Source organism: Nycticebus coucang, chromosome 18 (assembly GCF_027406575.1).
Source record: "Nycticebus coucang isolate mNycCou1 chromosome 18, mNycCou1.pri, whole genome shotgun sequence".
In the NCBI taxonomy this organism is placed as follows: Eukaryota; Metazoa; Chordata; class Mammalia; order Primates; family Lorisidae; genus Nycticebus; species Nycticebus coucang.
In genome coordinates this window covers 54333325-54357029 of record NC_069797.1, presented here as the reverse complement: position 1 = coordinate 54357029, position 23705 = coordinate 54333325, and the positions used below count along the sequence as shown (strand labels likewise).

The following is a 23705-nucleotide window of genomic DNA, read 5'->3' as shown; positions in this document are numbered from 1 at the left end:
AAGTTACAGCAGGAGAAATGGAGCCCAGAGAGGGGTGAGATGGCCCCAGATCCACAGTGAGTTAGGAGTAGCAGAGATGTGACCTGCATGGACTGGGGGCACTCTGGGAAGGGTCCCAGAGATGTGTCAGGGTCCCAGAGATGTGTCAGGCTCCCTAAGGGCTTAGGTGAGAGAGGAGACAGTAGACCAAGCTCAGAAACAGCCAGTGGGCCTCTCCAGGCCACAGTAGAAGGGAGTCAGACTGGACCCCAGGAAGGACTGCTTCTCTGAAAAGGTCAAAAGACCTCGGTGGGGACGGGTGAGAAAGAAAAGGCTAGGCCAGCGGGCGAGGGGGCATACCTTCAGGCTGCAGTGCACGGCCGACTCAGGTGGGTACACGATGAAGTGGCGCAGAGTGAAGCCAAAGCCATCCTGGAGACTTTTGTGCAGCAGTAGCATCCTTGGCCCCTGCCAGGGGAGAATACGCCTAGGAGAGCACCCATCTCTCGGGCCCAGTGGCAGCTGTGAAAGACAGGGAGACAGGGCTGAATGCCTGTGTGGCCAGCACCCCCAGCTCTGCATACGCCTCCTGCAGCCCAGAGGGCCCAAGGAGCACTGGAAGTGACCCGCTGCCCCAGGGGTGCCAGGCTCCCTCCCTGCCCCTAACCTCCTCCTTACCCCTTCCTGCCTCTCCCACCCCCTGCAGCCCAACAGCTTCCTCCTTCTTTCTTTTCCTCTCAGTCCATTCACAATGTCTTTGCCTCCCAGGAAACAACTTGCTGCAGCAAGTTTCTTCAGTTTGGTTCAATTCAGTTCAGTAAACACCCACTGAGCACCTACTACGTGTTGGACATGGGACACACAGCTCTGCTGCCTGGAGTGCCTGCTGCTGCCTTAGTTCATGTACAATCTCACATACATAGAGATATTGGCAAACAGACACGGACATGCACACCCTCGCACAGACACATACACACACATTTACACAAACATGCATACAGACACAGATGCACACACAAATGAATACACATGTACACACTTACAAACAAACGATATGCACACACAGTCCACGCAATCACAGAGTCACACATACAGTGCACATACAGACACATGCGCACACATTGCAGACGCACAGACACACACCTGCACAGACAAGATCGGCATACATGCATCCCTCAGAGCACAGAGGGGACCAAGAGCTGTGAGGGAGTAGACTGGACATCAGACAACTGAAGGGACTTCCTAAGGCTCCTGAGCTCAGCCCAGAGGCCTGGCTGGTTCCCCAGAAAGGCGGGGTATGAGGAGACACTCTGCCCTCTGTCAGACCTGCAGGAACACTTGGGATTAGCCCAAATGACATGGCAGAGGGTGTCTAAAGACAAGGGTTTGGAGGGTAAGAGAGCCAAAAGGGCAATGCCTGAGAGAGGGCTCTGTTCAGGTCCTCTTCTTGAACACATAGAAGGAAAAGTGGGTGGTAGCAGGAGGCAGGGGGTGGTCAGACAGATCACACCCAGAGAGGACAGCTGGAAAAGATGGGAGCTGCAGGGAAGGGACAGGAAAATGGCTTCTTTTTGAAAAGCAGAGAGCCCTCTTCCGGGAGTCTTTAACTCCTAGTTTCAGGTTCTGCTGCCCCTCATCCAACAACCCCCACCCCAACCCTCAACAGTCCTTAGCCCCTTCACTACTCTGTGGCACCAGGCAGGGGCTGGGTGCAGAGGAAAGAGGCCCACCAGTGCCTGGGTGGGGTACCCACTTCACTATTAAGGTCCTCTTTTGTCCTCTAATAACTGGAGAAGCTCAGAAACATTTGCCACTCAAATGCACTGATGCTAAGACGTTCATTCATGTGTCTGCCCGCCCTCCTATTCACACGTGCAGGGGCAGGAGAGCAGGCACATGTGCACAGCCCCCTGTGAGGGGTTTCTGCACAGGGTAGGAGCCTGGGCTGCAGCTGAGTGGGCCTGGGGAAGGGAATATATCCTCAAATCTCAGACAATTAAATAAAAAATGTGACAGAAGCTGGCTCGGCACCTGTGGCTCAAGTGGCTAAAGCGCCAGCCACATACACCTGAGCTGGTAGGTTCAAATCCAGCCCGGGCCCACCAAACAACAATGACGGCTGCAACCAAAAAAACAAACAGCCAGGCGTTGTGGTGAGCGCCTGTAGACCCAGCTACTTGGGAGGCGAAGACAGGAGAATCGCTTAAGCCCAGGATTTGGAAGTTGCTGTGAGCTGTGATGCCACGGCACTCTACCCGGGGCAACAGCTTGAGGTCCTGTCTCAAAAAAATAAATAAATAAATAAATAAATAAAAATAAATGTGACAGAAGCAATAGGTCTGCCCCATACAGCCCAGAAGATAGAGGGTTGACTATACAAGGAAGCTGAGTGAAGCTCCAGGCAAGGGAGACCGTTCTAATCCTAGACAGCCTGGAAAACCATCTAGACCTGCTGTAGGCTCTCCACCTCTAGAAGGAGCCAAGGAAAAACTGGATGACCTTCATTCAGGAGGCCTAGGTAGGGATTCTGGCATCAGTGGTAAGTCCAGTGACATCTCCTCAGCTCCTTCCACTTGTAGTTCCAGCTTCACTCCCTCACTGAGCCCACACCCCATGGGGGCCTAGGGAGCCCAGAAGAGAGAATTCTCTGGGAATTCTGCTGAGGCCTGAAATCCCCTGGATTTCCTATCTCTGCTGACCTGGCAAGGAACTGATCAGGGAGCAGAGAGGGTCTGGGGGGAGCCCCCCCCCCAGTGCTCTCTCCTGCCAGAAGCCCCTGCTCCTCCCCAGTGTGGGCTGCCCCCCACCCCCGCATGTCCCCCACCTGGGCTCAGAGCTGAGGCTGTCTGCAGGGCCCATTGTTTTGCTGGTGTCCTGGATTAAGGTTTAAGCCACCAGCTGCCCCAGTGATGAGCAGTGGCTGGGACAGGTCCCCGCACGCCCCCTACCCCTCCCCCAGCACACATCCTGCCTGGAGCTACCAGCTGCCAGGGGTGCTGCTCCCTGGGGGTGGGGGTGGGGGCTGCATATAATCGGGGCAGGAGGCACACACGTCTTCCTCTCACAGGTCCCCTCTTCACCCAAGCACAACTGGGCCCCTTTTCTTATCTCTGCCTCTCCCTTTCCTCTGTTCCTTCCTTCCAGTTCCCCTCCACCCCCCCTTCCAACTAGGCTTCTGAGAATATCAGTAATCCCCCTGCCACAGCTACCACACCCCTGCTTGAAAAGGAGATACCACAGTCAAAGCTGACATCTCCCCTGTGGGAAGTTTTTCCTTAGGTTTAACCTCAATCCTTCATGCTATTATACATGCATATTTCCTCTCTTCTCCTCTGACCTGGGACAACACTGGATCTTTCTTTCCTTTTGAGGTGAAGGGAGGTGATAGATGTAGAAAGAGAGAAGGGGCCGGCAATGACTAGAAAGGTGTAGAAAGGTGATTAGATGGAGGAAGATACAACTCACATGTACCCCCAACTCTGTCTCATTGACACAGCCACAGAGACAAGAAGATGCAGAGGGAGCCACTCGGGGGCACAGGGACATTACTGATTAAACTCTCCCAGCCTACATCTATGTCCAAACATGACTCTCATGTCAGGAAAGAAAGATACATCCAGAAATACCAACTAATGGTAGAAGGAGGACAGACAACCCCAGGCCACAAATTAGGCAGATGTGGACACGTGGTGGGTTGGCAACACCAGAAACTAGAATCCAGGAGTCCTGCTCCTCCCCCCAGGGAGCATAAAAAGGTCACTGCAGGGAGCACACTATTTAGGCTGGGCATGATGCCCACTGTGACTCACGCCCTACCAGCCTGGTCCATCCCGGACATCAGAAACACTGCACCCTGCCCCCAGCCCTGTGGATCCTCACCCTGAGATCACTCACTCCCTGTAAGGGCCAATTCTGTCACCACAGCCTCCTCCGCCCACTAGGATACCCTTGTGCGCCCCTGTGCCCTGACCCCCTATCAGGAGGAGGGTGAGGTAATGCCCACTGCCCCATTCAGTGGCACTCCTGCCTAGCTCTGACTCAAATTACCCGCCCAAACTCTCTAGGATTCCGAGATGTCCTAGCATCTCTTCACGCAATCTAGCCCCTTCCATCCTACCACTGCCTGTAAACTAAGAGGGCTGAGCCCACTGGAGGCCACAACCCAGACTGGGGTTGTCATCCCAGAAGCCCTGAAAAAAACTCCCAAGCCACAAATCCTGCCACCCATCGCTCAAGCTTCTCACTCTCCACTCCAAGGGCTTTGGTCCTGGAACGCTGGGCGCACGCAGCTCGAAGGTCCGCAGGGAGGTGGTGGCCCGTCCCACCCAGCCCCCAACAAGCCTGCCCTGGCCCGGGCCCGCAGTCCCTGGCCCCTCCAGCCCCGCGGCGCTCACCCTGGCCCGGCGCGGCCCGGGCGCGCGGCGGTCGCTGTGGCTGAGGCAGGGCAGCCAGAGGCAGCGAGGCTCCGGAGCGCTGCAGTCCACGCCGACGGCGCGCTCCCAGCGCCAGCCCCCGGCACCCGCGCGCTCCACGCGCCACACAGCGCTGCCCACGAGCGCCGCAGCCGGCAGGGGACCCCGGGCCCGGCCCCAGCGCGCTCCAGGCCGGGCTTCTGGAACGGGGCGCGCCTCTCGGGGTCCCGGGGCCGCCGCTCGGCGCCCAGCTGGGGACGTCCTCGGTCCCCGGGGCGGCAGGTGGGCCCCAGGGGTCCCCGCCCGCCCCCCAGAGCCGCGGGCGCGGGGCCCAGTGGCCCCGAGGGGACGGACGGCCCGCGCAGACGGTGGCAGGACGGCTGGAAGGACTCAGCGCCTCCCGTACCTCCCGCGCCTCCCCGGTTGAAGGCGCCTGAGCCTCGAGCCTCGAGCCCCGACTCTCTGGTGAGTGGCGCAGGGCAGACACCTCCCCCTCCGGGGCGGCCCCTGTGCGCGGCCGCCCAGATCCCACAGTTACACACACCCCTACACACCAAAGGCGTTGCACAGTTCCTCGCACAGCCACATCCTCACAACCTGCTCAGGACACACTTAACACACAGACTGACACACCAGACATACAAACACACACTGTACCCGGCTTGTGCCCCTTCCAGCGCGCAAGCACATGCAAGTCAGCTGCCTACATTACAGAGAAACACACATTCACACGTGGACTCCCTCATATAGCCACACACCCTACATACTCTGTGCAGACCCACACCACACTCACATTCACACATCCGACACCCACCTCACCCACATGGTCCACATACCCACCCCACAGAAACATACTTCACATACACACACACACATTGTGATACCCATCCATATCTCACACCTTGGACACCCTACATGCTTGCATAGTCCACACACAACATGCAGAGACACATTCACAAGCATAGCACATGCCCTATGCCCCCGAAAGCACCCACATACCCACCCACACTCCACACATTCCCAGCAGAGACGCCACAAACCCTTGCAAGCAGACAGATGACACACACCACACTCCAGACATTGATGCCACGCCCCCTTAGTCCTCTCACACACTGCCACAACTCCCAGAAAATCATACACCCTTAGGCTATAGTGGAGCCCGGCCCCCTTGGGCAAGCATGACCACCCTCTCCCTCAGGACCCCCTTGCCCACTAGCTCTACTTAGAGAGGGCACCATCAAGCTGACAATGAACTCCAAGCTGGCCCCATCCCACCCCTAGCATGTGACTCAGACAGGAACCCCGCACTGGTGTCAGACCCCTGCACCCTCCTTTCCTGGCTCTCCTTCCCGGGCCCCTTCCCAAGTAGGGCTGGCAGAGGTCTTAGCCAGTAAGTGTGTGGTCACCACCACGTTCCTATCCATGACTGTTCCCAAACCACGTGCTTGTCACTATAGCTACTCACTGTATCCAAGAACCATTACTGTGGCCCAATTTGTAGAGAAGGAAGCTGAGGCCCAAGAGCACCCAGCTTGTTATGGCAGTACTGTAACCCCAACCCCAGAGGCTCTTTTCCAACTCTGGATCCTATACCCAAATCCAAGCCAGCAGCCAGGAAATGGGAGTGGGGATAACTTTCACCTAACCCTGCTCCCAAATCTAAGAGGAGTCTAGGAAGAAGAATCCAGGGGGCTGGGCCTTCCCTGGCAGCCCCACTCAGCAGAGAAGTCAGCTCCCATCATCGAAGTCCCAACCCAGGACCTGCCAGGAGGGTAGGGTGGCCCATATGGGAGAATCCAGAAAGGGGAGGGGCAGAGATTGGGAGGCAGTTGAGAGATGACAAGGTGTGGGAAGGTGAAAAAGCAAAGAAATAGGAAAGGAGGCACAGACCACTGGGGGGAATGGGAGGGTGGGCAAGATCAGACCCCTGGAGGTAGGTAGGAGAATGGAGGGAGGGAGGGAGAGAAGGAAGGAAGAGGAAGAGTGAGGGTGAGTTGTGGGGGGGGGCAGCCAGCTGTGTCAGCCAGGGAGCGGTTTTGTTCTCCTGTTTCCTGTTTGCCATTTGCTGGGCCCCCCAGGCATGAGCTAGACCCTCACCCCCACCCTGGCGGAAGCCAAACGGGAAGAACAAGGCTGCCATGAGCTGAGTCAGGAGGGTTTGAGGCGAGTGGGAAAGGACAGCTGATAGAGAAAGCAGGACAGTGTAGGTGTCTCTGCACCCTCCTCCTGCCCCTCAATTGCTAGAAAACCAAAGATTATGTGTCGGAACCACTCCTGCCCTTAAGGGCCCTGGGCCTCCCTGTCACACTCCCCAAAGGCCAGACCCTCACCAACTAGCTGGAAGCACCATAAAGATATCTTCAGCCATGTTAGACTCTGTGACCCTTAGTGGAGGGCAATGACCACAAGGATGTCCTCAGCTCCAAGTTTGGCCTGCTCTCTCAGTAAGCACTCAGTAAGTCCTTCCAGCTATCTCACTTGCCTTCCTCTTGCTGAAAGTCCAGTCCCTGGTTCTGAGGAAATGGAGTGACTCTCACCCCCCAGGGAGCCTCTAATGGTCAACAGGTGCTGCTGTGTGCCCAGATCAAGAAGAATCCACCTCCCTTAAAACTACTGAGGGCTCTAAGGGCTGCAGGGAGGGGAGAGGTGAAGAGCTGCATGGGTTTTCTGGGCCAGGGCTGCAAAGACCTTGGATAGCATCAGCCAGCCATATACAATTTCCATTTCCTGCCCCGAACCTGGAAGGGGCAGCAAGGCCCAGCAAAGGAGGTGGCAGATCCTTCCACCACAACCCACACTTTCCCCACCCCTGCCACCTCCATACCCAGCTGCCTCTGCAGGGACTTCAGGAGGTGGATGCATACAGTAGGGCATCAAGTTGTACCTAGTTCAAATAAATGATTCTCCAGGCCAGGGGAGCCTCTCCACTCCCTCCCCCATTTCCTCTGGGAAAGGAATGTGGGGTGGGCCCCAGAGGGCAGTGGGGGAGGGGGCCATGGGCTGGGAAATACCAGGCGTAGCTGAGATTCTATTCCAAGCCTTCCTGCCTAGTGTGAGTCCTCCCCCCACACCCTACCCAGCTTCCTCCCCCACATCAAAAATCACCCTGCTAAGCAGCCCCTCCCCTCCAGTTTGACCAGCTTGCAAAATCCACTCAACCTCACCCTCCTGAGGGTTCTTGATATAGGGGCTTGGAGGCTGCACCCCAAGGGGAGGGCATCCAGACTCCTGTCTCTCCAAAAGAAATTATGATTTTTATCATTTGAAAGCACTTTCACTTGTTCTCATTTGACCCTTACCCTAAGCGTTAGATACCCAGGGACTATTTTTTTTTTTTTTTTTTTAATTTGGCCGGGGCTGGGTTTGAACCCACCACCTCCGGCATATGGGACCGGCGCCCTACCCGCTGAGCCACAGGCACCACCCCCCAGGGACTATTTTTATATTTATTTTTCAGTTAAAGAAACTGAGACTCACAAAGAACAAGTGACTGGTTCTTAGCCTCAGTTTTACTAAGGATCCCAGGCTTCTAACCCCTACCTGGTCTCTTTCCATCACCTTCATTTGAGTACTGCTCTGGGCCAGGAGCTGGCATGCCTTGAACAAGGCAGCACAGAACATACCCTCAGACACTTACATGGGTATTGCCCCAGCTCCTGAAAACTTGGGGGGGGGGGGCTCTTCTCTTTGGGAAGTGACAGTTTTGAGGGCGGAGCCAGACACATCTCAGGTTAGTCCTTATAGGAGAGGGTGGTTTGGGCTGGAGGAGTGGAAACAACCAGGCACTGGTGAAGGGGAAGGGAAGTCCTGAGCCCAAGGGTCAGGGGATGTAAGAAAGGGAGACTGACACCATCACAGGGCCTATGGTTCAGGGTCATTCCGCCTTCTTCCTTGGGTTTGCTCAGCACTCCTACCCAGAATGGAGACCCATAACTACAAGGTGACTGTGACCCTACCCCAAGAGAATCATTTGGCATTTTTAAAGTTCCATCTGGTCCCATACACAGTCATACATCAACAAATGCAGACGCATAACGACCCTATAACCTTGCACACAGACAAGGCAGATCCCGCTGCGGGTCCGTGCATCCCAGGCACGCAGGCAATGTGATACCCAACACATGCCCCCACCCACACCCAGGCCTCTGAGCCCTGCTCCTCTCCTCAGTCAAGGGCAGCTGCCCCTTCGGGCCTCCTCCACCCTTTTGCCCCATTCAGATGCCTGGTTCCCAGCACTGCCTGTGTAGAGGATCTTGCCTGACATGCCCCAACAGGCCAAGTTGATGAGCCGGACAAACGAGTCTGTTCCCCTAGCACCCTCATAGCCTTGCATCACTGGGGGATCTGAGGACCTCACGCTGGCACTCTATCTGGCCTGTGAGTAGGGGATGATTCATAGGGTCTCCCTAGACCCTGTGCTCTCCCTCTCCAGGGACACTCCCGCCCTGGGTTGATTTGAGTTGTGACACTCCCTGTCCTTCAAATGGGGCCAGAGCCAATGAAGTCCAAGGGAGGGGAGAAGGAAACACTTGCCATGCCTGACATCTCACCACCACAGGGACAGGGGAGAGATAATCCCAAACCACACAAAACCCCCAAGTTCTTTTAGTAGCAGCACAGCTCAGGGGTTAGCATGTGGGTGCTAGTGTCATCTGCAGTAACATCCCTACCACTTTCTTTTTTTTTTTTTTTTTTTTTTTTTTTGGCCGGGGCTGGGTTTGAACCCGCCACCTCCGGCATATGGGACCGGCGCCCTACCCGCTGAGCCACAGGCGCCGCCCCTTTTTTTTTTTTTTGTAGAGACAGAGTCTCACTGTACCGCCCTCGGGTAGAGTGCCGTGGCGTCACACGGCTCACAGCAACCTCTAACTCTTGGGCTTACGCGATTCTCTTGCCTCAGCCTCCTGAGCAGCTGGGACTACAGGCGCCCGCCACAACGCCCGGCTATTTTTTGGTTGCAGTTTGGCCGGGGCTGGGTTTGAACCCGCCACCCTCGGCATATGGGGCCGGTGCCCTACTCACTGAGCCACAGGCGCCGCCCCCCTACCACTTTCTAGCTATGAGACCTTGGGCAAATTCTTTGATTTTTTGTTGTTGTTGTTTGTTTGTTTGTTTGTTTGTTTTGAGACAGAGTCTCACCTTGTTCCCCTTGCTAGAGTGCCATGGCATCATAACTCACAGCAACCTCAAACTCTTGGGCTCCAGTGATTCTCTTGCCTCAGCCTCCCAAGTAGCTGGGACTACAGGCTCCCTCCACGATGCCCAGCTGTGTTTTTCTTTTTTAGAGATGGGGTCTTGCTCTTGCTCAGGCTGGTCTCAAACCCATGAGTTCAGGCAATCCACCCGCCTCAGCTGTGGCAGGATTACAGGCGTGAGCTACTGCACCCGGCCTTGGACAAGTTCTTTAACCTCTCCGAGTTTTGGTTTCTCACGAACAAAATGGGGAATGACATTGCTACCTCAAAGGTTGTTGGGAGAATTAATTAAAGAAAGTCTTAGCACAGACCCAGAGCACATAGTAGGGGATTAATAAACGCAAGCTGTTTTGATTGCCTCTCATATAGTCACACACAGTCATATTCAGGCATGCAGATGCTTGGCCACGTATACACAAAGATGTGGTGACACGTGCAGACCCAGACGAATTCACACTTATGGGCAGGGTCCCCCCTACTAGCCCCAAGTTCCTACAGGCTGTGACAGGTCTTCCTCAGCCTTAGCAGAACTTTGGCAAGCCCAGAGCACTGTCTCGTAGGCCTTTGGGAGTGAGGAAGGGGTGGGCTGCATGAGAGCCCAGCAGGCCAGGAGTATGGCAAAGGTGCCAGGCTGGCAGGGCCTCTGCCCAGCAGGAGAGCCAGTTCCCTCCTCAGGGACACCAGAGAAAGGAGAGACCAAAGACAAGCATCTTTTCTTGTGGTGGGAAATAAGCACTTGCAAAAAAGGGTGAGTCTGGAGCCAGCCACAAAGTAAACACCAGGGCCATTGCCCAGGCAACCGCAGGCCAGCGTGGGACAGTGCCCAGCACAGACCTTCTCCGCTCCCTGATTTACCCCACCCAGCAGCCTGTTGGCTGTCTCAGTGCAGGCCCTCCATACACCCACTCTGGTCTCTGGGCTTGTCTGAAGATTTCCCAGAGAGAAGAAGCTGTTCCTCCTCCATCAGACTGGGAGCTCCCTGACAACAAGGACTCCTTGCCCCACATCAGTCTGTGGTCTCCCAGAGGGCATTCTTTCCTCTAAGATTGGAGGGTGCTCAAGGGCATGGCCTGAGTCTCCCCCATTAGACAAAGAGCTGGCTAAGAACAATGGCTGTTGAATTTTTCAGAAAGGGATTTGCCCTACTAGAGTGCTTTGTACATAGCAGACTCTCAAAAATTATTTGTTAATGGAGAGGATGTAGAGAAATTACAGACTCATATGCATTGCTTGTGAGAAACCTTATAGCAGTTCCTTAAGCATAGAACTACCATATGATCCAGTAATTCCACTTCTGGGTATACACCCCAGATAACTGAAAACAGAGTCTAGAATAGTCATTTGTGCACCCATGTTCACAGTAGCATTATTTGCAATAGCCAAAAGGCAAAAGCAAGTCCATCTATAGATGAATGGATAAACAAAATGAGGTATATTCATATAATGTGGTATATACACACAATGGAAAATTATTCGGCCTTTAAAAAGGAATGAAATTCTGACACATCCTATCATGGATGAACCTTGAAGCCATTATGCTAAGTGAAATAAGCCAGATACAAAAGGACAAATATTATAAATGATTCCATGTATACTGAGGTACCAAGATCCATAGAGAAAGAAAGTAGAATGGTGGTTGCCAAGGACTAGGGGAGGGGAGAACAGGCAGTTATTATTTCATGAGTACCAGGTTCCAGTTTGTCAGAATGTAGAAGTTCTGGAAATGGATGGGGTAATGGTTGTACGACAACATGAATGTACTTAATGCCACTGAACTGTACACTTAAAATGATTAAAAAAGTAAATTTTATATAATATATATTTTACTACAATATTTTTTTGAGTCAGAGTCTCACTCTGTCTCACACAGAGTCTCACTCTGTCACCCTGGGTAGAATGCCATGGCATCATAGCTCACAGCAACCTCAAACTCTAGGGCTGGAGGGACCCTCTTGCTTCAGCCTCCTGAGTAGCTGAGATTACAGGTGCCTGCCATGATGCCTAGCTATTTTTTATTTTTCTGTTTGGTAGGGACAGGGTCTCGCTCTTGCTCAGGCTGGTTTCAAACTCCTGAGCTCCGACTATCCACTGGCCTGGGTCTATCAGAGTGCTAGGATTAGAGGGGTGAGCCACCGTGCCAGCTATTTTATTGCAATTTTTTTAAAAAAGCAAAGTCAAGAGCCAGGCTTGGTGGCTCAAGCCTATAATCCTAGCACTCTGGGAGGCTGAGGCAGGTGGATTGCTTGAGGTCACGGGTTCGAGACCAGGCTGAACAAAAAAGCAAGACACGTCTCTACTAAAAATAGAAAAACTGAGGCAAGAGGATTGCTTGAGCCCAAGAGTTGGAGGTTGCTGTGAGCTATGACGCCATGGCACTCTACCTAGGGCAACAGCTTGAGATTCTATCTCAAAAAAAAAAAAAAGATAGAACAGAAGCAGGACCTACCCACAACTGTTGCCCAGAACAGCTAGGCACCTCCCGCTTGGGGGAATCTTTCCCTAACACCCTTCTCCACTGCACCTTCCCAGAGTCCCTGTTGTCATCCCTGAACAGATGGAGGTCCCAGGCTGCTGGGGGAGTCTGAACTGGCACACAGTAGGTCCTACCTACTGTCATGGGGACCTACCATGCATCAGAGGCTGGACAGATGGATACATAAACTCTCCCAAGGTCTTAGAAGAGTTTTCTTGACACAAGCCTGGCTCAGTGTGGGGATCTTGCCCCTTACACCCAACCCCACTGAGCTCACAGCAACCTCCAACCCCCCTTACTTCCAACCCCTACATGCTTACACACCACCTGTTGCACATTCGCATAAGGGTGTGCACACAGAGACGTCCCTATCCTCAGAAGCACTCCAAGGAAAAATCACACTGAATGGGGCACAGTTTTATTGGAGACAGCCGGCAGACAGGTCCCCTGGGCTGCAGAGCCCCCTGCTGGCCCAGTGCTAGCATGCCTGATCTCCCTTAGAGTCCAGAGTGGGCAGGGGGTCCTTATTGCCTCAGTTACATTCTCCCCACCCTGTAGCTTCAACTCTGCCCTGGGATCCCACCATCTCTTCCACCCCTCAGAGGAGAAGTATCCCTTACAGAAGGATCAATCAGTTGCAGAATCCTGGGGTCTTCCTTTGGAAGGAAGTCCAGAGCCCCTTTTCAGACAGATGAGTTCATGTTGGGGGCAGTCATTTCTAGAAGCAGGGGAATGCCTATAATGACTCTTGTCCAAAGTCATCATATCCATTCCCCCACCAAACATGGACAGCTCATTTCAAAGAGACTGAGAGATTTAGGTGTGAATCACCCTACGATCCCCCTTTCCAGAAGTTCTTCCTATTTTCTGACCACCAGGGCAGAAACAACAGGTGCACTCACTGGTTTCTTGCAAGGGAGAGTTCAGTCCTAGTCAAGATGAGGCCACATCCCCTCCCAGGGCAGGTCTCAGCAGATTCTGAAAGTCTCCCCCAGGGCACATGGGGCTCCCTGCAGGGAGAGGCTCTCAGCCCCACCCCTGAAACCACCCACCTCCTCACCCCAGCCCTGCCCAACCTGCCCAGTTTACCCCTGCTTTCCCCCTCACACATGTCCCTGCCTATAAACTGAACCCCTCCCTAATCCAGTCTGTGATGCCCCAGAGGCAGCTGGCAGAGTGGAAGGGATGGTGGCTTTGCAGGGACAAATAGCCTCCTCTGGGCTCCTTCCCAGGAGGAAGCTGTGATGGTTTCTGGGCTGGGCTCTATGGTCAGAAGAGAACAGATGGCATCATCTTCGACCCCAGACCCTCCCACCTAGTCAGTTTGCCTGGCCTCACATTTGGGAATGACACAATAACAGCCACAGCAGTGATACTTGTCAAGTGCTTACTGTATGCCAGGGACACTGCACAAGCATGCACTTAACAGCAGAACTGCCTCTTGAAAGAGAAGTGGCATACAGCACCCACCACCTGGACCTCTTTGTCCCCCACCCAAGCTGGTGCTAGGTAGAGAATTACAGGCTAATCCACAGGGACATCGAGGCATAGAGGATAGAAAGCTGGTGAGAAAGAAACCACTGTCCTAGCATCAAGAAGGCTAGGCTGATAAGAGGGCTGAGTACAATGGCTCACAGCTGTAATCCCAGCACTTGGAAGACCAAGGCGGGTGGATTGCCTGAGTTCACAGGTTCGACACCAGTCTGAGGCAGAGCAAGACCTTGTCTCTAAAAATAGACAGCATTATGGCAAGTGCCTGTAGTCCCAGCTACTTGGGAGGCTGAGGCAAGAGAATCGCTTAAGCCCCAGAGTTTGAGGTTGCTGTGAGCTGTGACACCATGGCACTCTACTGAGGGTGACAAAGCGAGACTCTGCCTCAAAAAAGTAAAAAAGAAGGCTGATATGGAGAAAGGGCCACTTGCTCTTGGTCCTGATGCTGACCCTGGCCCTTTTCTTAATTCTTCAGCTACAAAATAGAATGGGCCCAGTGGCTCATGCCTATAATCCTAGCACCCTTCGAGACTGAGGAGGGAGGATCACTCAAAGTCAGGAGTTCAAGATCAGCCTCAACAAGGGCAAGACCCCATCTCCACAAAAAATACAAAAATTAGCTGGGCACAGTAGCATGAACCTGTAGTCTCAGCTACTGAGGAGGCTGAGGCAAGAGGATGGCTTGAACCTAGGAGTTTGAGGTTGCTGTGAGCTATGATGATACCACTAGACTCCAGCCTGTGTGATAGAGTGAGATCCTATCTCAAAAAGAAAAAGAAAAAGAAGATACACAAATTGGAGTCTGACAAAAGTTGCTGGGAACCAATAAATGTTGTGGAGATGTTATGGCCCAGCCCTATACCCCACCATCAGAATGGACCCTGCTTCCCAAACAGCTCCCAAGATTGACCACTCAGCACATCCACTGTCCCACTCCAAGCTGCCCTCACCCCTCTGGCCACAACAGGCCAGGTTGATTATTTTCTTTTCTTTTCTTTTCTTTTTTTTTTTGTAGAGACAGAGTTTCACTTTATGGCCCTCGGTAGAGTGCCATGGCATCACACAGCTCACAGCAACCTCCAACTCCTGGGCTCAAGCGATTCTCTTGCCCCAGCCTCCTCAGTAGCTGGGACTACAGGCGCCCTCCACAACACCCGGCTATTTTTTTGTTGTAGTTCGGCAGGGGCCGGGTTTGAACCCGCTACTCTCGGTACATGGGGCCAGGCGCCTTACCGACTGAGCCACAAGCGCCGCCCTCTATTTTTTTTTTTTTGTTTGTTTGTTTTGTTTGTCTGAGTTTTTTTTGCAGTTTGTGGCCAGGGCTGGGTTTGAACCCTCCATCTCCGGCATATGGGGCTGGCGCCCTACTCCGTTGAGCCACAGGCGCTGTCCCAGATTGATTATTTTACTGTTATGACCAACAGGTCTTATGGGCTGTGCCTCAGCCTCCACACCCATCACCACACCCACTTCCTCTGTGCTCTGGCCACCCTGGCCTCCTTCCAGACCCTTCCAGTCTCAGGTCCTTTGCACATGCTGTTTCTGGAATGCAACCCACACCCTATTTAACTCCTACTCACTCTGTAGCTTGTAGCAAAAACGTCACTGTCTCAGATACACCTCAGACCAGCTCAGATCCCTGTGCACCTCTCGTTGTTATCTATTTATTTCTGAGATTATTCTGACCAACATCTCCCCCCACACACACACACACCCAGGCTGTGGGTCCTGGAAGCCCAGTGCCAGGTTTCCTTTGCTGGTGGTTGAATCCCTAGCTTCTGGAACAGCACCTGTTCAGGGCCAGGTAGGGGTGGGAGTGAATGCTGAGGAATGAATAAGCCTCTCCTCAGAGAGTCTGGGGTGGCCAGACCCCGGTCCCTAGGAAGAGTCCACCTAGAGCGGAGGCACTTTCGGGTCTTTATCTTTTTAACCCTTACTCCTTCCTCAGTGGAAACATTCATAAGGTAGGGGTGCTGTTATAAGGAAGTAGGGGAGGAGAGAAAAGGGGAGCTGCTTCAATCCTCTTTGCAGCTCTGAGTCCTTGCCCCAGCTGGCCACGCGCCAGCCACGAGCCCTCCTCGTGGGTTCTCAAACATGCCAAGCCTATCCAGAGATTCAGGGCCTGCCTACCACATCCAGGGTCCTCCCTCCCTGGAATATAAAACAGGGCTTGCCTGTCCCCTCCCCCATCTTCCCTTGACTGACCCCTTATCCTCTAGGTCTCAAGTTGACTTTCTGAAAAGCTTCCCTGATTTAGCAAGCCAGTGGCACAGCCAGTATTAGCTCCAGAATGAAGTTGGAGTTGCCGGCATAGCTGCGGCTTTTAGCCATATCATACGCCTTGTTACTATCATTTTTTCCCTCTAGGCCTAGCCCTCTCTGGGGCCTCAATTCCTTCTTGCGGGCTCAGCCATGACCAGGCAGGTAGGACATCTGTAGATTTCAGGAAGATTGGCTTAGAGGGCCAAGGAGGGGGAGGAGGACAACAGAGAGGCGGCTGCCTCGGGCCAGCCAGACGTGAGAAACGCCAAGTATGCGAAGTTCGCCGGCCCCTGAGCTATGAATAGTGCGCCAGGCTGGCAGCCCAGGTGGGCCCTCCTGCCCCGCTGTTCCCACCCCATCCCTCCCATATGAGCTCTACACAGGAGACCTGAAATGAGGCGCGCGTCAGGGAGGAACGCTTTTAGTGGCAGACGCTGAACTGCCGGAAAGGGGTGTGGTCATGCAAATTAGATGCAAATACAGGCCCGCAAGCATCTTGATTGGTGGACCCTGCCGTTCGGGGGAAATGGGCACTCAGCAAGAGACAGGGCCCAGGCCTCCACCACTGAACAGAGCCCCCGCCTGTAGGAGCTCGTGTCCCCCACTGCTCCCACTCTCTCCGCATTCCATCCCCGTGACTGTATTTCCCAAGCCTGGAGGTCCCTTCTTGTCACCCCTGGCCCAAATCCCACTCCATTGATAATGTGCAGCCTCTGGAGGCCTCTCACCCTCTTCTGTAAAAGTCCCAGTAAAGACTCTGCCTCCCCCCCAACACCGTTTCTTTCTTTTTTTGAGACAGAGCCTCAGGCTGTCCCCTGGGTAGAGTGCTGTAGCATCACAGCTCACAGCAACCTCCAACTCCTTGGCTCAAGCGATTCTCCTGCCTCCGCCTCCCCAGTAGCTGGGACTACAGGCGCCCATCACAACACCCGGCTATTTTTTGGTTGCAGCATCATTGTTGTTTGGTGGGCCCTGGCTGGATTCGAACCTGCCAGCTCAGGTGTATGTGGCTGGCGCCTTAGCCACTTGAGCCACAGGCGCCGAGCCCCCAACACCATTTCTAATCACTCCAATGCCAGCTCAGTCTCTTCTCCTTGGAGCTCAGAGGTCTGACACACAGCTAGGCACTTGGAAATTACAGTGTCCCCAGTCCCTGCCTGTAGACTTCCTGTTGCTCATCAGTGACGGCAGTGGGATGCACACTGGACTTAAGGGCAGTAGACCCAATCCATAGCCCTGTCCTGCCCCCATGTGCCTGCAAGCAAGTCAGTCAACTACAGAGCCATCTTCTCTCTCTTTCTTTCTGGGATAAATGACTGCATGTCATCAAGGGCCTGACATTGGGTTGGGGTGTCCAGTGACATGAACTGAGTCAAAGAAACTAGGCTTTAGGTCCCCAACTGTGTGACCCTGGTCAATTCCTTTCCTTGTCCCAGTCTCAGTTTCCCTGGGTGTAAATGGGGTCCTTGAGAAGACTCTGTACTGAGGGCCTGGCACATGGAAGTTGCTCAACAAATCTTACTTCAGTAGTACACAAGGATTTTCAAAAATTAATAAAAGCAGCCCCTGATTTTATAAAGATCAAAGAGACAAACATGTAACAAAGTCGCTTCAGGGGATAGTGTTAAAAATTTCTTTCTTTTTTTTTTTGTGGTTTTTGGCCGGGGCTAGGTTTGAACCCACCACCTCTGGCATATGGGACCAGCGCCCTACTCCTTGAGCCACAGGCGCCGCCCAAAAGTTTCTAAACAGGATTCAGAGGAACCTGGGTTTGAATCCCAACTCAGTCCCACTTCCTAGCCGTGTGTCTTTGGACAAGTTACTAACCTCCTTGAGCTTCCATTTCTGCATTTATAAAATAGAAATAATCCTTGCTCATGGTTGTGCAGATTAAAGAAATAGTGTGTCCAAAGTGCTCAGCACAATATTGAACACTCAAGTGTTCAATAAATGTTAGCTGGGGCAGCACCAGTGGCTCAAAGGGGTGGGGTGCCGGCCCCATATGCCGGAGGTGGCGGGTTCAAACCCAGCCTCGGCCAAAACTGCAAAAATAAAATAAAATAAAATAGCTTTTTAAAAATAAATAAATAAATAAATGTTAGCTTTAACTAATACGCTATTATTATTACTGTGGTTCTTGCAATGCAATGCCAAGTGCTATAGAAACATTCAGTTCATTGGTCCACAATATTCAATCAACAAGGCCTGGTCTAGAAGCTGAATACAGAGCAGTGAACAGGACAAAGTCCTTATCCTTGTGGGGCTTAAGGTGTAGTGCACAGAGGAGGAACTTCCCATATATTTGAGGAATTTTGATGGAGGGAGGATTTATAGAGAAGTATATTTGAACTGAGCATTGAAGGATGAATAGGAGTTTGAGAAACAGTAAAGGCAGGGAGGCCATTCCAGACAAGGGAAAGAGATTTTGTTTTTGTTTTTGTTTTTGTTTTGTTTTGTTTTGTTTTTTGCAGTTTTTTGGCTGGGGCTGAGTTTGATCCCCCCACCTCTGGCATATGGAGCCAGCGCCCTGCTCCTTTGAGCCACAGGTGCCACCCAGGGAAAGAGATGGTATGGCAAGTTTCTGGAAAGGAGAAGAGAGTGACATATTTCACTATCCTGTCCTCTCCATCCCCAACTCCAGTTTCAACCCTCATCTTCTCTCACCTGGTCTACTGCTTCCACCACCTGTCACCCTTACATAGCCCCATAGTAGCTATGGGAATAAGTCAAGTTCCTTAGCATGACATGAGAGATACACCGTGACGGGGATTAGGGGGCAGAAGTTGGACCTCTTTGGCCTTGACAACCTCCTCTCTCTTCACTTAGTCTCGTACTCATTGATCCTTTAAGAGGCCAGGCTGTTTCACACCTCCTTGCCAGTGGTCATGCTGGATCCCTCTGCCTGGACTTCCTTCTCTATTCTTCTTGTACCAGAAAATATCTTCCAAGTCTTGGCAAGCCTCTACCATCTCAGTGGAGCCTTCTTCTCCTCAGAGCTGGAGCATCCTTAGAGGAGGCAGGGGCTCAGCCATGTCTGTTAATAGAGCCCGAGTGTCCCCCATACCCCTCAGAGCAAACCCAGACTCCACACTGAGTCACAGAAGAGTCACAGAGAATCAGAACATAATCTATATCTCTCTGCGTCCACCACCACTTACGTCTGCTTCCCCACGCCTTCATTACACCAACTGTTGCTTGGATATCAAGGCTCAGCCATGAGCAGTAGGGTCCACCTTCCCAAGCTGGAGGTATCCTGCCAGGCTCTTCCTTGTCAAGGAATATAGCAGTGACCATAGGACAGGCTTAGGATTCAGAAAGACACAACTTTAAATTCAATCCTGGATGACCTTGGGAAGTTATTCACCTGCTCAGAGTCTCAGTTCATGTGTCTATAAATGAACAGCCCCCTTGTGATGGCTCTTGAAAATTGATCAAAAGGTATTTCACTACATAGCATCTTCAAGTTAATGATAGGTTTGGAAATAGGAGATGAGAGAAAGGAGATTAATCATACATCACCAACTGTTTTTGTTGTTGTTGTTGTTTTTTGAGACAAATTCTCACTATGTCACCTTTGGTAGAGTGCCATGGCTTCACAGCTTATAGCAACCTCAAACTCCTGGGCTTAAGCGATTCTCTTGCCTCAGCCTCCCAAGTAGCTAGGACTACAGGTGCCCACCACAATACCTGGCTATATTTTTTTTTTGTTGCTGTTTTTAGTTGTCATTGTTGTTTAGCAGGCCTGGGCTGGGTTAGAACCCACCAACCCCGGTGCATCTGGCCAGGGCCCTAACCACTGAGCTACGTGCACCAAGCCCACCAACTGGTTTTTAACTAATCCCCATGGCAATTCCACCCAGTGATTCTGCTTCCATCTGTAAACTGTTAACACCTTTGTGACCACACCCTCACTCAAATGATTATTACAATGAAGACCCTTGTATCTGCTGTAAGTCTGTCTCCCCAGACTGGGCCATTTTTACATTAATATTTTGGGTTGGGGGTAGCAAGGGGTGTTCTGGACTGGCAGATAGTGTCAATGAAAATTCCAGAACTGGCTGGGCTTGGTGGCTTACGCCAATAATCCTAGCACCCTGGGAGGTGAAGGCCGGTGGATTACCCTGAGTTCAGAGGTTCAAGACCAGCATGAGCCAGAGTGAGACCCTGTTTCTACCAAAAAAAAGCCGGGTGTTCTGGCAGGCACCTGTAGTCCCAGCTACTTGGGAGGCTGAGGCAAGAGAATCGCTTAAGCCTAGGAGGTAGAGGTTGCTGTGAGCTATGATGCCACGTACTCTACAGAAGGCCACAAAGTGAGACCCTGTCTCAATAAAAAAATAAATAAATGGCTCGGCACCTGTGGCTCAAGCAGTTAATGCGCCAGCCCCATACACCTGAGCTGGCAGGTTCGAATCCAGCCCGTGCTCATCAAACAACAATGACGGCTGCAACCAAAAATAGCCAGGCGTTGTGGCAGGTGCCTGTAGTCCCAGTTACTTGGGAGGTGGAGGCAGGAGAATTGCTTGAGCCTAGGAGTTAGAGGTTGCTGTGAGCTGTGATGCCACAGCACTCTACCTAGGGTGAAAGCTTGAGGCTCTGTCTCAAAGAAAATAATAAAAAAAAAACAAACTTCAAAGTAAGAAGATTGAAAGTCAATTGAAAGCAAAATAAAAAAACAAAAGAAAAGAGAATTCCAGAACCAGTAGTTATAAAATATTAATGGACACTTTTTGTCTGGCTTTTGGGTGTTAAGAGAAGCAGACAAGGAACTCCTTAATGGCAGGACTGTGTCTTATACATCCAGTTCCCAAGAGCCACAGAGAAAGCCTGGAACACAGAGAGCAGACAATAAATGGTCACCCACTGAGGGCGGGTTTGCATGCAGATCTGGCTGCCACCTGATTTTCTCAGGCACTGAGCCTCTCTCATGCTGTTGTCAGGTCCTTCTCCTGTCCCAAGCTGCAATTAAGAAGCTGCGAGCCAGGCCTGGGAATATCCTTAGGGTCCCCAGGCCACACCCAGTCTCTCAGATAAGACTTTCCCTAGTCTGAGGTACTTAGGCCTCTGGGAGAAAGGTCCAGTGGGGAAGCAGAGGGGGCCATTTCTTTCTCCTGTCAGTGACCTTGTTGCACGGCCCCCATGTCTTGCCTCTCACCCTCCCCTCTTACAGACATGCCTCCCCCTCCCTGGCTTTGAGCCCAAACCTTAGCTGCCCCCCTCACCTTCTCCTTCCCAGGTGCTGCGGGGGGCAGGGGACACAGTGCTAAGCCCTCATTAGAGCTAATGAGGGCTCAGCTCCATAGATGCCTGTGCAAGATATAGGAGAGCACCAGAGTCACCAGGCCTCCATCACAACCTGAGACTTTGGCTCCCCTCCTTCTCTCTGGGGAGGGACCACACCTCCAGAAGAGGAAAGGGATTCAGAAGAATCTTGCCCAGTACAGAGAGCATTGTGATGGGGGCATGAACTAGAAACAGTACGGTTCTCACCTGGGCTGTCAAAGGCTCCCCTGTCCACTGCTCAGTCCAAAACCCCTGAGTCCCTTTCCTACTTGGACCTGGTGAACCCACAAACAGAAACTCACTCCTTCCTCTCTCTCTTTCCACAGACTCACAGCAGGTCAGAGCTGAAGGCACCTCCAGCACTTCTCTGCAGCAGCCTGAGGCACCTTCCTCTTCCTGTGGCTTCTGTCCTCTCTCTTCCTCTCATTCCTGCTTGTCCCTACCTCTCTGTCTCTATCCCTTTTACCTGTCCTTTCTGTAGGCCTCAGTTTACCCATGACACAAATGGAGAGACATGAGAAGGGATGGCTTTTCATGTTCCTCCAGCTGAAATGTAGGAAGACGTCCCCTCTCTGGGTGGCTTCTCTTCCCCCTCCTTCTCTCCCTTTTTGGGAACAATACAGTTTCTCCTCAATAAGAAGGAGACCTCTGTGGTGGAGGGGGGGGTATCCACTTCGGCCTCTCCTGCCAGCTTTTTGGTGCCTCTCAGGAGCAGGAAACACTCTGGAAAGCCTGGATCTCCCCCCAGCCCACCCATCCAAGGGTTCTAAAGTCTTATATCCAATTTCAATTCTTTCCAAAGAGTTCTCACACTTTTTGAGGAAATTAAAAAGGAAGAAAAACTCAAAACTGCAGTTGCTGGTGTGGATGTGGTGAGAAGGGAATACTTTTACACTGCTGGTGGGACTGCAAACTAATGCAACCTTTTTGAAAGGAAGTATGGAGAACCAAGGAACTCAAACTAGACCTCCCATTTGATCCTGCAATCCCATTACTGTGCATCTACCCAGAAGAAAAAAAATCCTTTTACCATAAGAACAATTGCACTAGACTGTTTATCGCAGCTTGATTTACAATCGCCAAAGTGTAGAAACAGCCTAAATGCCCACCAACCCAAGACTGGATTAACAAGCTGTGGTATATGTACACCATGGAATATTATTCAGCCATTAAAAAAGACGGAGACTTGGGGCAGCGCCTGTGGCTCAATGGAGTAGGGCACCGGCCCCATGTGCTGGAGGTGGCAGGTTCAAACCCAGCCCCGGCCAAAAACTGCAAAAAAAAAACATGGACAAAAAAAGACAGAGACTTTACATCTTTTTTTGTGTGGGTGTTTTTTGGCCAGGGCTGGGTTTGAACCCGCCACCTCCGCCATATGGGACCGGTGCCCTACTCCTTGAGCCACAGGCGCCGCCCGACTTTACATCTTTTGTATTAACATGGATAGAAGTGGAACACATTATTCTTTGTAAACATCACAAGAAGCAAGAATCCTATGTACTCAATTCTGATATGAGAACAATTAATTACCTAGTACATGGTGGGAGGTGGGGCAAGGGGAAAGCAGAGAGAGGGAAAGAGGGGGGATCATGGTGTGTGACACACCTTTTGGGGGTGAGACACAATTATAAGAGGGACTTTACCTAATAAATGTAATCAATGTAACTTGGTTCTCTGTACCCTCAATGAATCCCCAACAATTAAAAAAAAAAAAAAAAAAAAAAAAAAGAATGGGCTCGGCACCTGTGGCTCAAGCGGCTAAGGGCCAGCCACATACACCTGAGCTGGGGGGTTCGAATCCAGCCCGGGGCCTGCCAAACAACAATGACAGCTGTAACCAAAAAAAATAGCCAGGCATTGTGGCGGGCTCCTGTAGTCCCAGCTACTTGGGAGGCTGAGGCAAGAGAATCGCTTAAGCCCAGGAGTTGGAGGTTTCTGTGAGCTGTGTGAGGCCATGGCACTCTACCCAGGGTGACAGCTCGAGGCTCTGTCTCAAAAAAAAAAAAGAAAAAAAGAATGAATAAATAAAAAGGAAGAAGATGCTGATTTAGAAGCCCAGTGTCAGACAGAAATCACAATGGAGACTGATACAAACCAGGCCTGGATAGCAGAGGATATTAACAAATGGAAGAACATACCATGCTCATGGATGGGAAGAATCAACATTGTTAAAATGTCTATACTTCCCAAAGCAATCTACCTATTCAATGCCATTCCTATCAAAGTACCTACATCGTACTTTCAAGATTTGGAAAAAATGATTCTGCGTTTTGTATGGAACCGGAAAAAACCCCGTATAGCTAAGGCAGTTCTCTGTAACAAAAATAAAGCTGGGGGCATCAGCATACCAGATTTTAGTCTGTACTACAAAGCCATAGTGCTCAAGACAGCATGGTACTGGCACAAAAACAGAGACATAGACACTTGGAATCGAATTGAACACCAAGAAATGAAACTAACATCTTACAACCACCTAATCTTCGATAAACCAAACAAGAACTTACCTTGGGGGAAAAACTCCCTATTCAATAAATGGTGTTGGGAGAACTGGATGTCTACATGTAAAAGACTGAAACTGGACCCACACCTTTCCCCACTCACAAAAATTGATTC

General features: G+C 51.8%; 1 protein-coding gene across 4 annotated transcripts in view; it reads right to left on the bottom strand.

Annotated features, from left to right (window-relative positions):
- Window positions 1-23705, bottom strand: part of ARHGAP23 (Rho GTPase activating protein 23) — an 86830-nt gene that overhangs the window by 45491 nt on the left and 17634 nt on the right. For 3 of the 4 annotated variants that reach the window (XM_053568477.1, XM_053568475.1, XM_053568476.1), the window contains exon 2: window positions 340-501. In XM_053568477.1, the coding sequence (XP_053424452.1) occupies window positions 340-501 (162 nt within the window). Of the gene's footprint in view, window positions 1-339; window positions 502-4373; window positions 4783-23705 lie in introns of those variants that run through there. The other variant, XM_053568478.1, reaches the window with a different exon arrangement.